The sequence below is a fragment of the Grus americana genome, chromosome 1 (genome assembly GCF_028858705.1).
Source record: "Grus americana isolate bGruAme1 chromosome 1, bGruAme1.mat, whole genome shotgun sequence".
NCBI classification, from domain to species: Eukaryota; Metazoa; Chordata; class Aves; order Gruiformes; family Gruidae; genus Grus; species Grus americana.
The window spans coordinates 161,434,359-161,452,430 of record NC_072852.1 but is presented as its reverse complement, the minus strand read 5'-3'; the positions used below and the strand labels follow the sequence as shown (position 1 = coordinate 161,452,430).

The window sequence follows — 18,072 nt, the reverse complement described above, 5'->3', positions numbered from 1 at the left end:
TGTAGGAGTGGTTGTGCGTGCATATGCAGAGTCAGCATACATGTGTACTGTGCAATGTTCTTGCATAGGGATCTTAATGTTTTCTTGGCTATAGGAGGATATTCCTGCCTGGCTAAAAGTTGTAAAGCCCTTACTTCAGTGAACGGAGAGCTTAAGAAGCAGTTTTTAAAAAGTCACAATTTGGAAACTAACCTTCTACAAGTTGAGTGTGTCAAATGTGGTTTGACTAATGCTGTAGGTCCACCGGTCACAGCTCTTAAAATTTTGTGACTGTTTGTGAGCTGTGTCATCGAGGCGCTTCTGATCTCAGCAGATCCTGCCCTGCAGCTGCACAACCTGCTGGTGCACCCTACGATTTCCCTTTCTGGGGGGAAAATGTATCAGCGCGTCTTACGCTGCTCTACCTACATTTTGGTCAGCATGCACTGCTTGTAGAGGTGTGCTCCATGTCCATCTTCTCCGACACAAGCCACCTCAGAGGTGACTGCCCACCTGTATTTTTATTGGTTTTATTGTCTCATCACTGTCTAAAAATTCCTGGTTTCAGGCTGATCAGGAGCTCTCCTTTTGCTGCGTACCTTCAGATTTAGCTCCATGCACTGCTTCTGAATTTAGCCTGCGAAAGTACTGGCTTGACTTTTGTTCTTTTATACTTGAATGGAAATAGTTCAAAGTTGTGCTGATGTAATAAAAACAGGAGGCCAGAAGGCAGTGAACTGGAATAAGGGTGAACGTATGAGAGAACACAAGCGGAGGGTGGCCACTTTAGATCCTTACTGCCATGTAGACACAATTATTTTTAATATAATGTGTTTAAAAGCTGTATTTCTCTTAAAGAAGCCTTCAATTTGTTCTTCATAATGTAATGTCATTTATAAAAGCATTTATGTTATGGCAATACCAGATACTCCAGCCAAGATACCATGAGAGGCAGTTCAGGCAGTCTGGATAATACTCAGAGTATTAACTGTATAGCAGTGATCTGTACTTAACAATGAAAATGCCATCACCTGTTTTCAAAGTCTTTCTCTTTTTTTCGTGGCTAATAACCTTGATGATCAATCAGAGGTAGTGGGCTGAGGCTAGAGCTCAAGGCCATCGGCTCCTCCCAGCCTGCTACATAGTTCCCAGGAAACACCCTGTGTTTCATTAGTTCTTGCTTAGTTTATGGTGTAAGATTTTGCTCGAAGGCATTAAACTATCATCAAAAGCAGTAGACCAATTAGTGTGACTTCTTTTTCCAGGGTCGTTGTACAAGGGAGAACTGCAAGTACCTTCATCCACCAACACATTTAAAAACTCAACTGGAAATCAATGGCAGAAACAACTTAATCCAGCAAAAGACTGCAGCAGCGATGCTTGCCCAGCAAATGCAGTTCATGTTTCCAGGGACACCACTACAGCCAGTGGTAAGTATATTTCTCTGATGGTGTTATTGGTAAGTAAAATTGGAAGTAGAAGACTATATTGACCTGCAAATGTTCTCTACGTTATTGTCAGTAAAAATAGTCCCCATCTGTTGACTTAAGGAATTGCCAAGATGCTAGAGATATGTTCATTTATGTTTGCATTTGAAGATACAATGGAGTGTTGCTGTAGATTTGATATATTTTTTTTTATCCCAGGCTCATTTGCTTTTTTTTTCCTCTCTTGGTTTTGTTTTTTTTTTTCTCTCCTTCATTCAGTTCATGTCAGGTTTAGTCAAAATTTGCAAGATTTTTACCTATAATCCTTCTGGAGGTGAAAATTTGTATAATAATAATTGCTAGTAAGCTATTTGAGTAGGAATGCAAAGTTGCTCTCTCAGGAGTCTATGGGTTTGAGTGGCTTTAAATAGAATTTAATCCCAGGACCAGGAAGAAAGGTTAATGTCATTTTGGGTAGCATTTTCTTACTCTCTTGAAATCAGAAGTGTCTCGGAGTAAGACAGAGAACTGCTGGAGCATGCACTTTACAAACTCAGCATTTTATCTTAAGGTAATGCATATGGTGCCTGGAACACTTTAAATCCAGAACTAGAGTCTTGCAGGCGTGAGCAGTGTCTTTGTATATATGTGAAAATGATGGATTGCTCTGGGCTGCCTTTGCAGTTTTGCTCCTCATTGTACCAGACTTCCAGAGCATGGTTAGGCAAGTAATCTGAATTAAACTTTTCACATGTGGCTGCTAATGATGTTTTCTCAGTTTGATTGCCTGATGTAAGGCACTGGAGTGGGATTTCTTTCTCTAACTTGAGGCATCTGGAGTGTTGGCATCAACTTCTGCATTGGGCTTCCAAGGTCCATTTATAGTTTATCAAAAGGCACGGGCACTTCTAATTACTATTTGCTTGACTTGTTTCAGACATCTGCATTTGGATTAGATGATTTGATTTTTTTAAGTGCCTTTGTCTTTCCACGGGCTATCACAGGAGCCAAGTCTAAGCATCTCAGAGGAAGACTTCTGCATTTGGTCAGAGGAAGCTCACCCCAAATGCCTTTTTCAAATGCGTTTTTACACTTGAAACATCTGCTGTAAGGTGGGAGCCATGAACAAAAATTAGGTGTCAGGAGTCCCTGAATTTCTGGTCCATGTTCGTCAAAATGTATCTTCGTACATTGGCATAATGTGTTTTGATATTTCCTGCTTTTTAGTGCTTGAGTTTCCACTGGAAAAAGTTTTGATGAAGTAATAGATTCCACCTCTTAGTATTATGAGAGAAATTGAAGTGGCAAAATTATACTTTTTTCTACTCACCCATTTCATTATTTGAACTTTACAATTTCATTGATGTAATGCCTTCTGTACTGATTACTGTGATAAAAGTGCCGGGTTTTATTTCTCAGTTTCATATAAATTGCCAGATTAGGATGACTCAGTCTTGATCAAATGGATAAAAAGTGAAAGAAAATTCCACAGAAGTCATTTGACATGTGGATTTATTCTAAAAATTATATCTGATACAAAGCCGTTATTTATATTTTACGTAACACATATTGTCCTCAACATAGTTGAACCGTTGTTTCATATAAATGTTCGTTATTATGCTCTAAAGAATTTAGCTCACACTTGACATATAAACTGGGGTGTTTGTTATCAAGCAGTTTTGATCTCTGATAAAAACAGAGCATTATTTACTTCTAATTCTCTAAGGCAGTTAGATGTCATTTCCGTACAGTTGGGTATCCTGGGTAATCTGCTGCTCAAAGCATCTTCTTGGTACTAACTCATACTGATTTATAATTTAGTAATTGGTTCCAAAGACAAAAAAACCCCCAAACCGAAACAGAACTAAACCTTCTAGCTCCTATGCTTTCTCTTGTGCATTTTCTACATACTGTGCATGGCTGGCTTCCCTTCTCCAACAGAGACCGTGCAGGCAACCTTGATGAGAAAGATGCTTCTCCTTCATTAACTGTTTTTAAATCTTTACTTAGTGTTCTGCTGTTGTGGGGTTCATTTCTAGCTGCTGGCTTATGTGGGAACTTAATTTCTGACAAAGCTAATCTGAGATGTGTCCTGTTTTTCTGCATAGTTTTTCCTCATTTATAATTATAGCTTCACTCTCTGGGGTAAACGTCAGCTCTGCAGAACTAAAACACTTTCCAGGTCTGACCGTGGTCTGACCATGGCGATATTCTGCCTCCACGCCCCGTGGAACTGGTGGTAACAAACCCACCATTCTGCCCTGGTAGCATCACACAAGTGTTCTTTCTTCTGGTCATGACTTCACTGACTCGCTGTAGGAAAGCATGAACCAGATTTTTAGACCCGTATCATTCCTTCCAATCAAATTTTTTTGTAAGATGAACTCTAGCTAAGCCTGAATAATCCCTTTCTAAATATTGTGTCCAGCTGAGATTATAATATTTATTCTGCTTGCCACTGGTGACAGCTGAGCACACAAACATTCGCAAAGGTGAGGTTTTTAGATGTGTGAGCCATAGTAACATATAATTGCAGGAGGTGGCAAAATACAGCATGCAAACAGATGGAAGTTACATGCCAAAGAACTCATTATATATACTCTTATTAGAAATACAGCTTTAATATAGTTAATAACGCTTCACCTATGAAATCTGGTACTTTGAAAAATAGCCTGTTTTCCCAAGGAAAACAGATATTGAGAAAAGGCAGCAAAGTCTATGCTATTTCTACTTTTAGATGTGTAAATAAGCCTGCACTGTAAGCTGGACCTCCATAGAGATTCAGGTTCAAAGTACGACTTCCTTTGCGTCGGCAACCTCTTTTCCAATAATAGAGCTACAAAGGCGGTTCTTCGTCTGCCGCTGGAATGTGTTACGTGATTAAAAGAAGAGAGTATGCTGTGTGTTTTGCCAGCTGTTTGAAATTTTTTCATTAAGAAAATGAATCAGCACCAGAAAGAACATGCAAAAGACAGCTAGTAAGCTCTTGATTAAGGGGTTGGTTTGGTTTTTTTTTCATCTTGGTCTGTGTTTTCCTTTTGCAGCCCACATTTCCAGTGGGTCCCACAATAGGAACGAACACGGCTATTAGCTTTGCTCCTTACCTAACGCCAGTAACACCGGGAGTTGGCTTAGTCCCGACTGAGATCCTACCCACGCCGCCTGTCATTGTTCCTGGAAGTCCACCGGTGTCAGTCCCCGGTTCAACTGCTACCCAGAAACTCCTCAGGACTGATAAACTGGAGGTACTGTAGACACCGCCGTGACTAGAAATACAATCCTCGGTTAGACAGTGTGAAAGATCCTGGAGGGAAAAACTCTATTGTTTTAGAAACGATGCTTAAATTTAGTTGCTACAAATAAAGACCTTGTAACCAGGCAGGATTTCTACGCTTGCAGCCAGTGGTAATTAAACACTGTTATTTTTAAGGTAGTGCGTTCACTCAAATTTAATACACAGACATCAACATGAATTTGCATCATTTGGAAAGTTCATCTCCTCCAAAATACCTCAAGTACGCATACGTGTAAAGGTATGCCTTGATGAAATATCTAATGGCACGTTTTTATGGCAGTATTAATTCTGTCCTGGTTTTTATGCATTGACATTAGGGGAATTTTGTAGCCTTTTGGGTCGATATTAGGGGAATGGTATTGCCTTTCAGCCTTGAGCTAGAAATGAGGATGTCAAATGTTACCAACCCTGCAGCAGGCGGAAGGGGCAAGCCCCCAGCTATGTGCAGAGCCTCCTGCATGTCGATGGATCTCCGCGTGGCTGGGCTCAGCGGAACCTGTCATCCAAGTACACGAGCAGGCCAAAAGGTTCTTGGAGAAATGAATGTCCTTTCCCAAAAGCACTAAGCACTAGTGTCCAGAGCACATTTCTTCTTAGGAAAATCAGCACGTTCATTCTGACAACTTTTGAAAATTATTTTTAAGGAGGCTCTCCATTTTATTTGTAGACCCCGTAAAAGATACAGTGCATCTGATGCATATCTTCCCCCAGTCTCAGCAAGAGGAACTCCTTCCCTACCAGTGGAGCTGCAAGAATATAAAGTGTAGTCAGGAAGGGACTGAATATTTTGTGATTCCCAGCTAGTTTTGCAGGGCCAGTTACTTCAGTAAGTGTCCTTCCCAGGTGTTTTCTAGACAGGAAAAAGGAAAGGCGTTTGGGAATGTTTCTATTGCACGTCAAGTTCATTTAGCTGCTGTACCGCAGAGCTACCTGAGGAGCCAAGCATGTAAGGGTAAAACAGATGCATTTCCCTCTCTCAGAAGAAGATGAAGGGTTTATTAAATTGAATCCGCAGAAAAACTTGAACTAAGCGGGGAAGGGGGCAGGTCTGTCTTTTGGGGGCGCGGGGCTCTCCCTGCCCTTTCGCATTGCACCGTGCTCTTCCCCTGCAACACGTGTTGTTTTGCACGTAGGTGTGCAGGGAGTTCCAGCGGGGAAACTGTGCGCGTGGAGAGACTGATTGCCGCTTTGCGCATCCGGCAGACAGCACAATGATTGACACAAACGACAACACCGTAACCGTGTGTATGGATTACATAAAAGGTCGTTGCATGAGGGAGAAATGCAAGTATTTTCACCCTCCTGCACATTTGCAGGCCAAAATCAAAGCGGCGCAACACCAAGCCAACCAGGCTGCGGTGGCAGCCCAGGCAGCTGCGGCAGCTGCGACTGTGATGGTAAGTGCTGGCATATATGGCTGCCTTTTCTTGACAGAAGCTCTTTGATGCCTATTTTGCTTCAATTTAATGCTGTTTGCTTATACTTTCTTTTCTCTTTTGCCTCTTTTTTTTTTGTTTGTTTGTTTTGGTAAAAGATAAGAATTTATAAAATTATTACTATTGCTTGATGGGAGGAAGCACTTTTTTTCTTTATGCCCTTATTTTAATGCTGTATTTCTATCCAAGACAGTGAAGCAAATGACACTCTATACCACTTCTGTTCTTTGCCTTGATTATACATTAAATTTGCCCCTAGTATTTCCAAGCAGAAATAAAACTGATATGCTTGTGTCCTCTGGAAAATAGGGGCACATACACTGTTTTTGCTCTTTGATGACAGATATACATGTGGAAATTTGGAAGAAAAGGAAGAAAAGCAAAGAGAAAAGAAAAGCTTTTGCCTCAGAGATTGGTAGTAGAAAAGAAACCTGTATTAGGATTCGACTCCCCCCACCTTAGATGTCAGACAGATGACTGAGCCGAGCCTAGCCTAGCCACCTTGGTCTCGGTTTATAGGTAGTGGAGAAAAACCAGCACATTCATCTGATCTACCACTAGTGCCTGTCTGAGGATGAGAAAGAACCGCCCTCTGCAGATATGCGCCTGTCCCTGCTGACTAAAAAGCGTCGACTATATCTTTTTGAAATTTGGTTAGATGAATCTCACACCTAGAGACTTCTCTTGCCTCTCCCACTGTTGTGGGCAAGTTACCTGAATCTCTCTAAGATACAATTTTTCTATTAGAAAAACAGGGTTTAAAAGTAGTAAACTAAAATGGGAATCATTAAGGAAAAGCATAGTAACTATAGTCAGAAGAAAAGATATTGAGGGAGGGCTTTCTATTTTCAGATACTTTAAGATCTTACTGAAAACTGTTCAGACAAGTCAGCCCATCCATTTACCAGTATTGTATATCTCTTAAGGTTGCTACCAGGAAAGTTGATAAATTTAAATAGAGTGGTATTGATAAAGTTAAATAAATCAAGCATGCAGGATCTGACTTGGGAGACCAAATTGCTGGCAGCAAATCAAAGAATCATTGTCCTCGTTGCTGGCAGTGGACGAATAATTAAGCAGATGTGGTTTGTGGACTTGTGGGCAGTGCATACAATAGTTATAGACAATACAGTTATTCTCTGGGTAAAAAGCCTACCAGAAACACAATGCAGTACAGTATATAACTACCCCAAGCTATTGTATTTAGCAAATTAGCATAGTCCGGACTTTTTGAGGGACAAAGGGTAAGTTATGGAAGAAAGTAAATGTCCAAACAGAACATTTCTTAAGTTTTAATAGTCTTTCTCCTACAGTATCCCCAGTCTCTGTTTCAAACTGGGTGATTTTTAGTTAAACTTTCCTGTGCTTGCAGAAATTGAATACCATCTGGAAATTAAAGCAAAGGAGATTGTTTTTTCATTCTAATTAGCTTCTATTGTGCAATATTTATTCTCCATTTAGAGAATGTAATATTTCTATGCAATATACTAAAGAAGAAAGGAGACAGACGAAAGGATTAATTTTTTTGGGCTTCAGTAATAGTTGGATATATATCCTGTGATTTTAAATAAGCCATAATTGGAATTTTATTAGCCTCAAAGCAAGAGGAAGCATTTTTGGAAACACCGAATTGAAATGTTAGCATTCTAATGTCACAGGAGAAGAAGGCAGGGACCTGTAATTCAGGGTATCTTTTTGCAGAAAAATATGTACAGAATATTTTAATGGCATATTTAGACTACCAAACAGAAAAGATTTTTTACAATCCAATTGTTTTTTTATTTAATATAGATTTGAAACAATCAGAGTCAATGAAAAATCACTGGAATGGCACTAACAGCAAAAAAGTGGTAGAAAAGGCACATGCCTGTAAGGCCACCCAAGAATGACCAAGAATACTCAGTTGGATCTAGAGAGCAAAAGTAAGGCAGAAATACAAATACTTACCTGTAGGGTTCACTTGCAGGTTGCTCCCAGGTTGAAATTGTGTCCAAGAGGTTTTCCTTCCTGGCTGGGGAGCTGGCTGCATTGCTTTGGTCCAGAGGGTGCTCGTATCAGTGACCGTTGTGGATAGGGTTAGAGCACTGTAGGCAAAGCTTGTAAGACCATTGAAGGTCAAGGCATTCTGCAGCCCTTGTAGAAAATGTTCAGTCTATATTTCTGTACGTTGAAGTTAAGGAATTTTTACTCAGGGATCTTAGGTGACCCCATCATTTGAAGTAAAAAGGAAGGGGAAAGACACTGTGAAAGAGGCTGTAGGTCATGTACAGCTTAAGTGTGAAGTCCATTAGAAGGCAGTGTCATCCATCATTGTACTCAGGGAGCTCCAAATATTCATGTGGTGCATCAGACAGGATAAAAAGTCAGTGGAGAATGTACAACGTAAATTAAAACGTGAATTTATAGTTGGTGTTGGAAAGACCTCTGGAGATTGTGTAATCCAACCCCCCCCTGGTTAAGCAAGGTAAGATAGAGCACATTGCCCAGGACAGGCCTAGCTGGCTTTTGAAAGCTTCCAGGGATCAAGTCTCCGCAACTTTTCATGTCAGCCTGCTCCATGGTTAAATAATGCTTATAGTAAAAACAAAAAATTACATTGAAATGGAATTTCTTGTATTTAAATTTGTTCCCATTGCCTCTTGTCCTGTCACAGGGCACCACTGAGAAGAGTCTGGTTCCATCTTCACTCCCCCATCAGGTATTTATATACACTGATGAGATTCCCCTGCATCTTCTCTTCTCCAGGCTGAACAGTCCCATCTCTCTCAGCCTTTCCTCATATGAGAGGTGCTCCAGTCCCTTCATGGTACTGTTTTCTAGTATATCTAGTATGTACTGAGACCTCCAGACCCAGATGTAGTGCTCCACATGCAGCCTCATCACTGCTGAGTACACGGGACGAATCACCTCCCTTGACCTGCTGGTGATGTTCTTCCTAATGTAGCCCAGGACATTGTCGGCTGCCTTTGCTGTGAGGGTGCTTTGCTGGCTTATGTTCAACTTGGTGTCCACCAGGACATCGAGGGCCTTTTCTGTCAAGCTGCTTTCCAGCTGGGTGGCCCCCAGCATGTCCTGGTGCCTGGGGTTGTTCCTCTCCAGGTGCAAGGCTTCGTATTTCCTTTTGTTGAACTTAGTGATGTTCCTCTGTGCCCATTTCTCCAGCCTTTCCAGGTCTCTCTGAGTGGCAGCACATCTATCGTGTGTGTCAACCACTCCTCCAAGTTTTACATCACTAGTGACTGTGGCCAGCCTCCAGCTGGGCTTTGTGTTACTGATCACAACCCTTTCAGCCTGGCAGTTGAGCCAATTTTCAATCCATCTAACTGTTTCCTACTTAGCCCATACTAAGTTTGTTTATGAGGATGGAATGGGAGGCAGTGTTGAAAACCTTTCTGAAGTCAAGAGAAACAACATCTATTGCTATCCCCTCACCTATCAAGCCAGTCTCATTGTAGAAGGTTGTCAGGTTGGGTAAGCACAATTTCCCCTTCATAAATCTATGCTCACTGCTCTGCATCATCTTCTTGGCTTTCATGTGCTTGAAGATGGTTTTCAGGAGGATTTGCTCGATCACTTTTCCAGGGTCTGAGATGAGGTTGACCAACCTGTCATTCCTCAGACCTTCCTTCCTGCCCTTTTTGAAGATAGGAGTGCCATTTACGTTCTTTGGGAACATCCCCCAGCCACAGTGACCTTTCAAAGATAATTAAGAGTGACCTTGCAGTGACGCTGGCCAGCTCTCTCAGCACCCGTCGGTACATCCTGTCAGCTTCTATGGGTTTGTGTACATCCGGTTTGATCAAATGTTCCCTACCCTGATCCTCCTCCTGTGAGGGTAAATCTTCCTCGCTTCAGACTTTTCCACTGGTCTCCCACTGGCCTTAAGGCCAGTCTTACCAGTGAAGACTGAAGTGGAGAAGACATTCAGTACCTCAGCCTTTTCCATGTCCTGTGTCACCAGGTCGCCTGCCCCATTCAGCAGCGGGGGGCAACATTTTCCCTCATCTTCCTTTTGTTGCTGATAGACTTGGAGAAGCCCTTCTTGTTGTCCTTCACATCCCTTGCCAGATTCAGCTCCAGGTGGTCTTTGGCTCTCCTAACCCATCCCTGCATGCTCAGTCTGTGTCCCTGTTCCTCCTCGGGCATCTGTCCCTGCTTCCACCTCTTCTTGAGTTTGAGTTTAGTCAGGAGTTCCCTGCACATCCGTGCAGACCTACGCTGTGTGGTTCTTGCTCGTATTCCAGGAGATATTATAGCCTGCCAATGTGACATACGGCAGACAAGTACTATGCCTCGGTGTGTTTGATCATTTTTATTATTACCTTTATTTCCTTTCCATAGGCTTTTCCTCTCCAGTCTGTAGCTATTGATTTTTTTGGTTGTTAGTTATGTAGGAGATCAAATGTTGAGCAGGAGATTACCTGATGGAATAGAAAGAGGGAAAGGAGGTTTTACTGTCAGGACAAAATGAGAGAAAAGATGAAAGTGGGAGAGAAAAATGGACAGTCGGTCTCAAAGCCTGAAGAGAGGGGGAGACTACATGGAAAGAAAGTTGATGAGTACGTCTAGAAACAGATCAAGGTGAAGCCTTCAGGTTGGGAAAACCGTGAGACTGAATTTGCTGTGGAAGATGAGGGGAAAGCCAGCAGAAAGCTTCAAAATGGGGAGGTGAGGTTAGGAAGAGCATAGAGAAGAAGTGGAGAAAGGCAATCATAAACACAGAGATAATAAGTTAACGAGTGAGATCAGATAAGATCTGCATTTGGATAATAAAGGTAATTAACTGAATCGCATTACTCTTAATGATGTTGATTTGAATTTCTGGACTTCATCATCACATAACGCTGAATTCAGTCGTAATGCTTCACCTCTGTGTAGACTTCCACCCGTGGTGGATGCAGAGTGGATCTGAGGCTGTGCCCTGAGCAGACAGAGTGATGTCCCCTGCGGGGGTGCCCATGGGGGGTCGGCTGCACAGCACCCTGCTTAGTTGCAAGAAGGTTCTCCAGATCCTCACTTTGCACCAGGTGTTTCTTTTTATGTCGGAGTCTTGGACCCAGACCGATGAGCAGATCCTGTAGATCAGGGTACGTAATCCAGAAGCGTGCTGAAGGGGAGATGGAGTGGGTGTTGGGAAGCCTCATGCAACGTAGGTGCAGCAAAGCCAGGAACAAAGAATATAGGCAAGGGCTATCCTGCAAAATATCCTGTTGGCACTAGCTAATCTTGTGACTATAAATTTTTTATCGGCATTTTGTGCCTTGTCGTCTTTTTTTTTTTCCACTTTTGTTCCCTATTTCCACATACTGTTGTCAAGATAGGCATAATCTGCATATCCTAAAAAGAGCTAAATATCAGCCTGTGTTTAAAAAACAAAAGTAAAAATTCTGATTTTGAAGTAAATCTTCCTTTCTTGCTAAACGTTTGTAAGAATTATTTACACTGTACAACTTGAAAATAATATTTTATATGAGAAGATTTTTTACAGAATGCCATCATATCAGCCATAATTTGATGTTGTTATGGAAGTATACATACATGTATATGCCTATGTACTATGCCTAAATATTTTCTTTTAAAAAAATAATAATATTGGACTAGTATCATATCTCGTACGTTAATGTTTGTTTATGAACTGAGAGCAGTATTTTTACTCCCTGCTCCTGAAGCTAGTACTGAAGGTTGTAGCAAAATTTAGAAAATATGTTTTAAATTCTGAAAGACTTTTTTTTCCCCTCTCAATATAATGTGGTAAGTTATAAGGGAAAAAAAAAAATCTACAAAAATGGCCCAGCTGTAGGGGAATAAAAAAGGAATTAATGATAAGTTAGTGTAACTAGACATATTACTTATTCTGCTTTGTATTGGAAAAGGAGAACCTCTCTCATTTTGACTCCCAAATCTATTGAATGACGCATTTCTCTTAATTAAAAGACCCTCACCTTGCAAGCACTGATATTAGTAGCATTCGTAATGCATTACAACTTTCACTAGTGCTTTGTATTGGAAAATGTAGCCTTCCAAATTGATTTTTCCGCTTGAAAATGTGACTTAACTAACTTATCAGGAATTCTTATAGGCGTATCCTTAAAACTTTCTGCATCTCTGTGAAGTGTTTATACGATGCTTAATAGTGTCTGCAAGCTGCTGTTGTACTCAACTTTCCTGAATTTCAAACATCTATATTTTACTCTCTTATATGCTTTTAACTAAGGTATAGTAGATGCATTTTTGCTTCGGTACTAATTCGAAATGTAATATTCATTTCTTTAGAAGACATTTTTGTTGTTGTGCATGCCTAGTGTTTTGTATGTTGTATATTGCATTCAGAATATTTTTTTCCTTCTCACCTATCCACAAATGCAATGCCGTTCCCATGATGCACCTCTGCTTGCTGTTTACCTGTATGTTAATTCGCTTGAATCCCATTGGCCCACTGCCATCATGTGCTCGCTGCCTGTTATTAAAAGACTCAGTCGACTGCCAAAGCAATGAAGCGACCTCTCGAAGCAACTGTAGACCTGGTACTTTGACCTTTCACCTTTTGCTTTGCATGTAGCTTTTCTTTAATTTTTTTTTATTATTATTATTTTTTTTTCTCTCAGAGAAGCAACTAATGAAATTTGTATCGCTTTACTTTCAAACATCAACCGGAAATGATTTCACATACTCGTTAATTTACCGGAAACTCTATTTATCCATCTCATTCTCATACGTAATAAACGCAGACGATTTAGTTTGGTTCCTAACATGGTTTCATTTTTTTAAATATCCTCTCATGAAAAGTCGAATTGAGATAAAACTGCTTCTGTAATTGAAAACGCTTAACGTAATCCATTAATGTGTATAATAATAGGAAACGATACTTAAATTAAAAAAAGAAAATACTTGGCAATGAAACACAAGTGGTTTTTTCTCCCTGTAATATTTGAAAACCTATTTAAAGGCAATGCCATTTTCGTTGCTTTAAAGGCCTTTCTTTTCAGTAGTTGTGCTGCTACAGTTTTAGGTTAATAGTACCATGCTTTTGCTATCAATAACAAAATTTCACTCATTTTACATTGCTGTGCTTTGAGTTAATATGCATGGCGAGGCATCTTTAGCCGCTTTAAAAAATAATAAGTTTCTGTATTTACGTATATGTTACGGACAACGTCTTAAAAGTGATGCCGTTTTAACTAACTTTCTTATTTACAGGCCTTTCCTCCTGGTGTTCTTCACCCTTTACCAAAGAGACAAGCACTTGAAAAAAGCAATGGTGCCAGTGCCGTTTTCAATCCCAGTGTCTTGCACTATCAACAGGCTCTTGCCAATGCTCAGTTGCAGCAACACGCAGCGTTTATCCCAACAGGTATGTTGTACCCACATTGAACCAATTTAGCATTCCTTAGCCAGCCTCTGTGTCAGGCAGTTGCCCTTAACAGAAGGTTTTATGATGCTCCCTGCCCTACTCGAGGTGAAGCCTGCACGGATATTTACAGCTATTAACTCCTCCCGCACAGCACGAGAATTCGAGCAGAAATTGCAACGTGCCCTTAGGCTGCTTTTCACGTGCATACCCTCCTTCATCATTGTCCAGAGTTTGCCCCTTTTTCCCCTACCTTAAATTGGCTGGATTTTGACTTTTATCTGCCAGCGCTCTCCTAGGAGACGAGAGGGCAAAGTTCCGCTAACAAAAATGCTGGGAAAAGCGTGACGCTTCAGAGATGCCACAGGAAGCGTACCGTGGCCGAGGCGCATCCTCCTGCTCCCTCGGGTGCTGTTTTGCAGCCGTGGGGATGACCCCGGCCGCGCGTGAGCGGAGCGAGAAGGGGAGCACCAGCTGCGACCTTCCGGTCGATACCCGCGTGGATGCGCCAGCAAAACGCATCGCTCCCTGCAGCTGCACTAAAGGGCTTTGAGGCATCAGATGAGTTTTTGTGGTTTTCGTTTTGGAACGCCACCAGAGCTTTTCCTAGCATTTACAGCTAATAAGCCGGGGTTATAATTCTTCATAGGTGTGATCTAAAGACGAGTGAACTTAATTTGTATGTCAGTGCTCGGAACTCTGTAAAAATCAGAGCATTCAGAGATGGCTTGAACTGCACCGTGGCTGGTGGCAGGGCTTCTCTTTAACACCACGAGGGAGGGAGAGAGAGAGAGAGAATGCGCCAGGTACTCGTGTAAACAATAACAACATAACCCTCTAAATTATGTCAGTCGCCCCCACTCCAAACTTCCCAAAGGTAAACATCCTGCCTACTGAATTCTGCGATTTCATTTGTAATTAACAAATTACGTATCTTAGTATCAGAATGTTATCGAGTGTGAACTTCCAGAATCGTTTAAATCTATGTGTTTGCAAATGCGCTTGACATTTCAGCGATGTTATTTTAGTTTATAGAAATAATGTCGGTTAAACAAGGAATGAGATGAAACACGGGATGATTTCCCGATCTATCAGCATTCCCATATGTTTTTAAAGATAAAAACAAACACAGATGGCATTGACTTCATGGAATTTTGCAACAAGGCCTGAGTAACAACCTTGGAGCCTGCCCCTGTATTTATAATAGTAAGTTATAGCATGCCGTATTTTTAGCACATTGGTGCACCAGAATATCTGTGGCAGAAAACATACTGAACATTTATGGGAGTGTTTGGAAAAAATAAATAAATTGTGAGACTGTCTATTCGGACGTGAATGGAAGACTGTCCCATGCTTACAAACATACAGAAATTTCCACAAATTTATTTTATAACTTAACCCTGAGAATTTGCAGTATGATACGCATTATTCCTTCTCTTAAGCACTCCCTTTCAGGGTTTACCGCTATTGTATGCAATTGCCAAGGATTTCAAATTAACTATGGAAAAATACAGTAGTGTAAACCTTTTTCAGTGAAATAGCATTTGGATATTTTCCAGACTTTTGGAGTGCTCGTGCTTCCTGAAGTAGCTCAGTCTTTGTGCTTTTTATTGTCCATCCTTTTTTCCAGCTAATGGTTGCAATTATAGTTTTATCTTACAAATTTCTGATGGTAGGAAGGGTGGATCTTGGAACCAAACTTTAAGGCCCAAGTTGCTGGCAAGTCCCAAAACAAGTGCATGAAAAGAAAAAAAAAAAAAGAAGAAACAGAGGGATAACATAGCAGAATGAGCCCAGGCCCAGAGTGGAAAACCTTTCTCATGGTGCTGAACCTCCTGCTCTTTGCAAACACCATCAGCACCTAGAAAGGAAGTTAAAGAGAGGAGTGGGGTATGGGAGGAGGTTAGGAAAGCAGAACCCCCTCTATATGAGTGGGCGCCATGAGCTTTTCGTTAAAGATGCTGCATCTGATATTCCCACGTTTCCTGGGAAGGTTGGATTTGGTGGGTGTAAGGACCGTAATGCCACACAGGTCTAAGGAGCAATGCATGACATTATCTGTTGGATTTTAAATGATTATGTGATATTTTTTGAACCAGTATAATTTTCAAATGTGTTCCTTGTGTGTGTGTGTGTTAAGTTAAATTTTAAGACAAGTTTTGCTGCTGGAATATATATAAAACTTAATTGTTTTATATAACTTCTCTGCTTTCTTAACCACTTGCTCCCCTAATGAAAAGTGTGGGGCTTGACGTAGCATGGCTTACCTCCAAAGTTCTGCACTTTGTTTGTTTTACATCAGTTTGATTGCTTTGTCACCTCCTCCTTATTGTTTGATGAATGATCTTAAAAACAACAGATCTTTTCTCTCTTCCCATTGCTGTTTGTTAGTGTTTCTGTAGCCTCTAGAGGAGGAACTTTGTGTATTCTCCGGGGACTGTTCTTGGGTAAGGTCATTCATAGCTACACCGCTACTATGAAGGTCGGATAAATGGCTGCGGTAGTAATTAAGCAGGAATACAGGAAGCATATTTGACTTCGTATCAAATATGCGTGTATATGGGACTAGTCTCCTTACCTGCTCACTGTCACCAGCTTGCTATATGCACCGTACTGAAAACACGCTATTCTTTTGTTTCATTCGGTCTTCCCAGAAAGGTTAAAGGTGGACTAGGCACCGAAACTAAACCACGCGGCGGGTGAGCAGTCCTTCCAGAGCATCTTTGAGGTGTGCTGGGAGACTTTTGCTGGAACGCTACGCACTCTGAGGTGTTCAGCTTGGGGACTTGTCCCAGTAGTATTTTCTTTGGTCAGAAAGCACCTCTCCACCTCAGTCGTCGTGTTAAGAACGAGTACATTGACATCAAATGCAAATTTGGCAAAGCTCCGGCAGAACAGTATCGGCTAATTCCGTTTTAACTTCTTTCTCCGCTGCACATCAAAAAGTTGGTGAAAGTTGACCTGCGTAACACCAAGCTGTGTTACGCAACGAGTTCTAAAATCCCCAAATAATGTGATCATTAACCAAAGATGTTTCTGTAAACAAAACCCCGTTGCTGCAAAAGTACTAAGTGAAAGGATAAAAGTACTAAATAAAAAAGTTTATGAAGTATCTCGTACGTACACAGAAACATGCCAAAAGTCACACAGTATACTCAGGTAGAAGTTTAGTAAGAACATAATCACCTTTTTTTGTGTTAAAGCAAAACTATGAATGACCTTACAGTTTCATTTAACTAACTTACTTCTCTGTGGTTATGCTTGAATCTCACTTTGAATGTTAACTCTAAACGGCTAACCTGTTTCTTCCCTTTATCCACTTTTTTCACCTATCATTGCATGACACGCAGGGTCAGTTTTGTGCATGACACCCGCTACCAGTATTGGTAGGTTCCAAATTTCTTTATTGATCTCTTTTTATGCTGTATATGATGTATATTCACTTGTTTCAAAAATCCTAGGCCAGATTTAGATGCTGACTAGAATTAAAGGTTTGCTTGCCCTTCTGGTTGACTTTGCAGAGTGTTTAGATTTGTAGATGAAAGCTGCAGTTTAGATGTGATATCACCTGCTATAACAACTACACTGCAAAAGCATAATACCATGAATTCCAGTCTGCTTTTCAGTTTTCAAAGTTTTATTTCTCTTTATATTTTATATTGTCTAGTACTATAAAATCATAAAATACTGAAAAAAGCCAGCAAATTTCATCAGTGTTCTAAAGTTTCATAGTGGTGTGCCTATTTCTCCTTTTTGCTGTGTGTTAGAAAGTTTTATCAGCGTTTCCCAGAAATGCCTACTTTGATCCACAGAGGTTCTGTTGAAACTCATGATCTGAATCTCACTCCTCCTTTAAATATATTTGCAGCTTGGAATTAACATTTTGGGCATGCAAAATGGAAGTCCAATGCAACAGCCTCTAAGACAGAAAAGTAATCTTCTGTTCTATAGCCCTTTCCCAGTGATTTTTTTTTTTTTGTGGGACTACTCAGATAAGCAGCTAAAATAACAAGCCTTTAAAACATCAAGTTAATAATTCTCCTGTGAAGATGCTGATTAAAATTCATTCTTAAAATGAGCAAAAGCAGCGACTTTCACAAAATTGACCTTGCTTTTTTAGATCAAACAAAGTAGTATTTAAATCAGGAAAATTATTATCATCCTTCTCCTGATTTTTGCCTCAAAGCAGATGGTAATTTAACTCCGATAAAGTCTAACGGTTATGCAGTGCTAGTAGGAGAAAAGCATAAATTGGATTATAAAGGAAGACAGCAAGTGTCTGGCTTACTTCAAAATGAAGATACATGAAAATAATTCATTTTTTAATTATGTTTAAAAATTAAGATAAACATTTATCAATTTCCTTCCCAGTACAAACCACTGTATGGTTTTTCAGTAGAATTGTTTTTCTGAGCGCTTTGTATTGATACTGGGGAAAAACAAATTGCCCATGTAACAATTCTCAGGTAACGGCCTATTTTGGTGGAGCACTCGTTTACACAAGTAACCCTGTTCTTAGCGATAATGCCGATGTTATCAATGGTCCTTGCTCTTTTTTTTTTTTCTGGGAATCGCCGATTGTGTTGA

The 18,072-nt window shown here is 40.6% G+C and overlaps 1 protein-coding gene across 10 annotated transcripts in view; it reads left to right on the top strand.

Annotated features, from left to right (window-relative positions):
• The window catches only part of MBNL2 (muscleblind like splicing regulator 2), a 73,079-nt gene that overhangs the window by 36,043 nt on the left and 18,964 nt on the right, over nt 1-18,072 (top strand). For 2 of the 10 annotated variants that reach the window (XM_054821650.1, XM_054821588.1), the window contains exons 2-7: nt 1,245-1,409; nt 4,451-4,651; nt 5,835-6,098; nt 12,608-12,661; nt 13,335-13,488; nt 16,836-16,871. In XM_054821650.1, the coding sequence (XP_054677625.1) occupies nt 1,245-1,409; nt 4,451-4,651; nt 5,835-6,098; nt 12,608-12,661; nt 13,335-13,488; nt 16,836-16,871 (874 nt within the window). Of the gene's footprint in view, nt 1-1,244; nt 1,410-4,450; nt 4,652-5,834; nt 6,099-8,790; nt 8,836-12,607; nt 12,662-13,334; nt 13,489-16,835; nt 16,872-18,072 lie in introns of all 10 variants that reach the window. The other 8 variants (XM_054821668.1, XM_054821625.1, XM_054821606.1 and 5 more) reach the window with 5 other exon arrangements.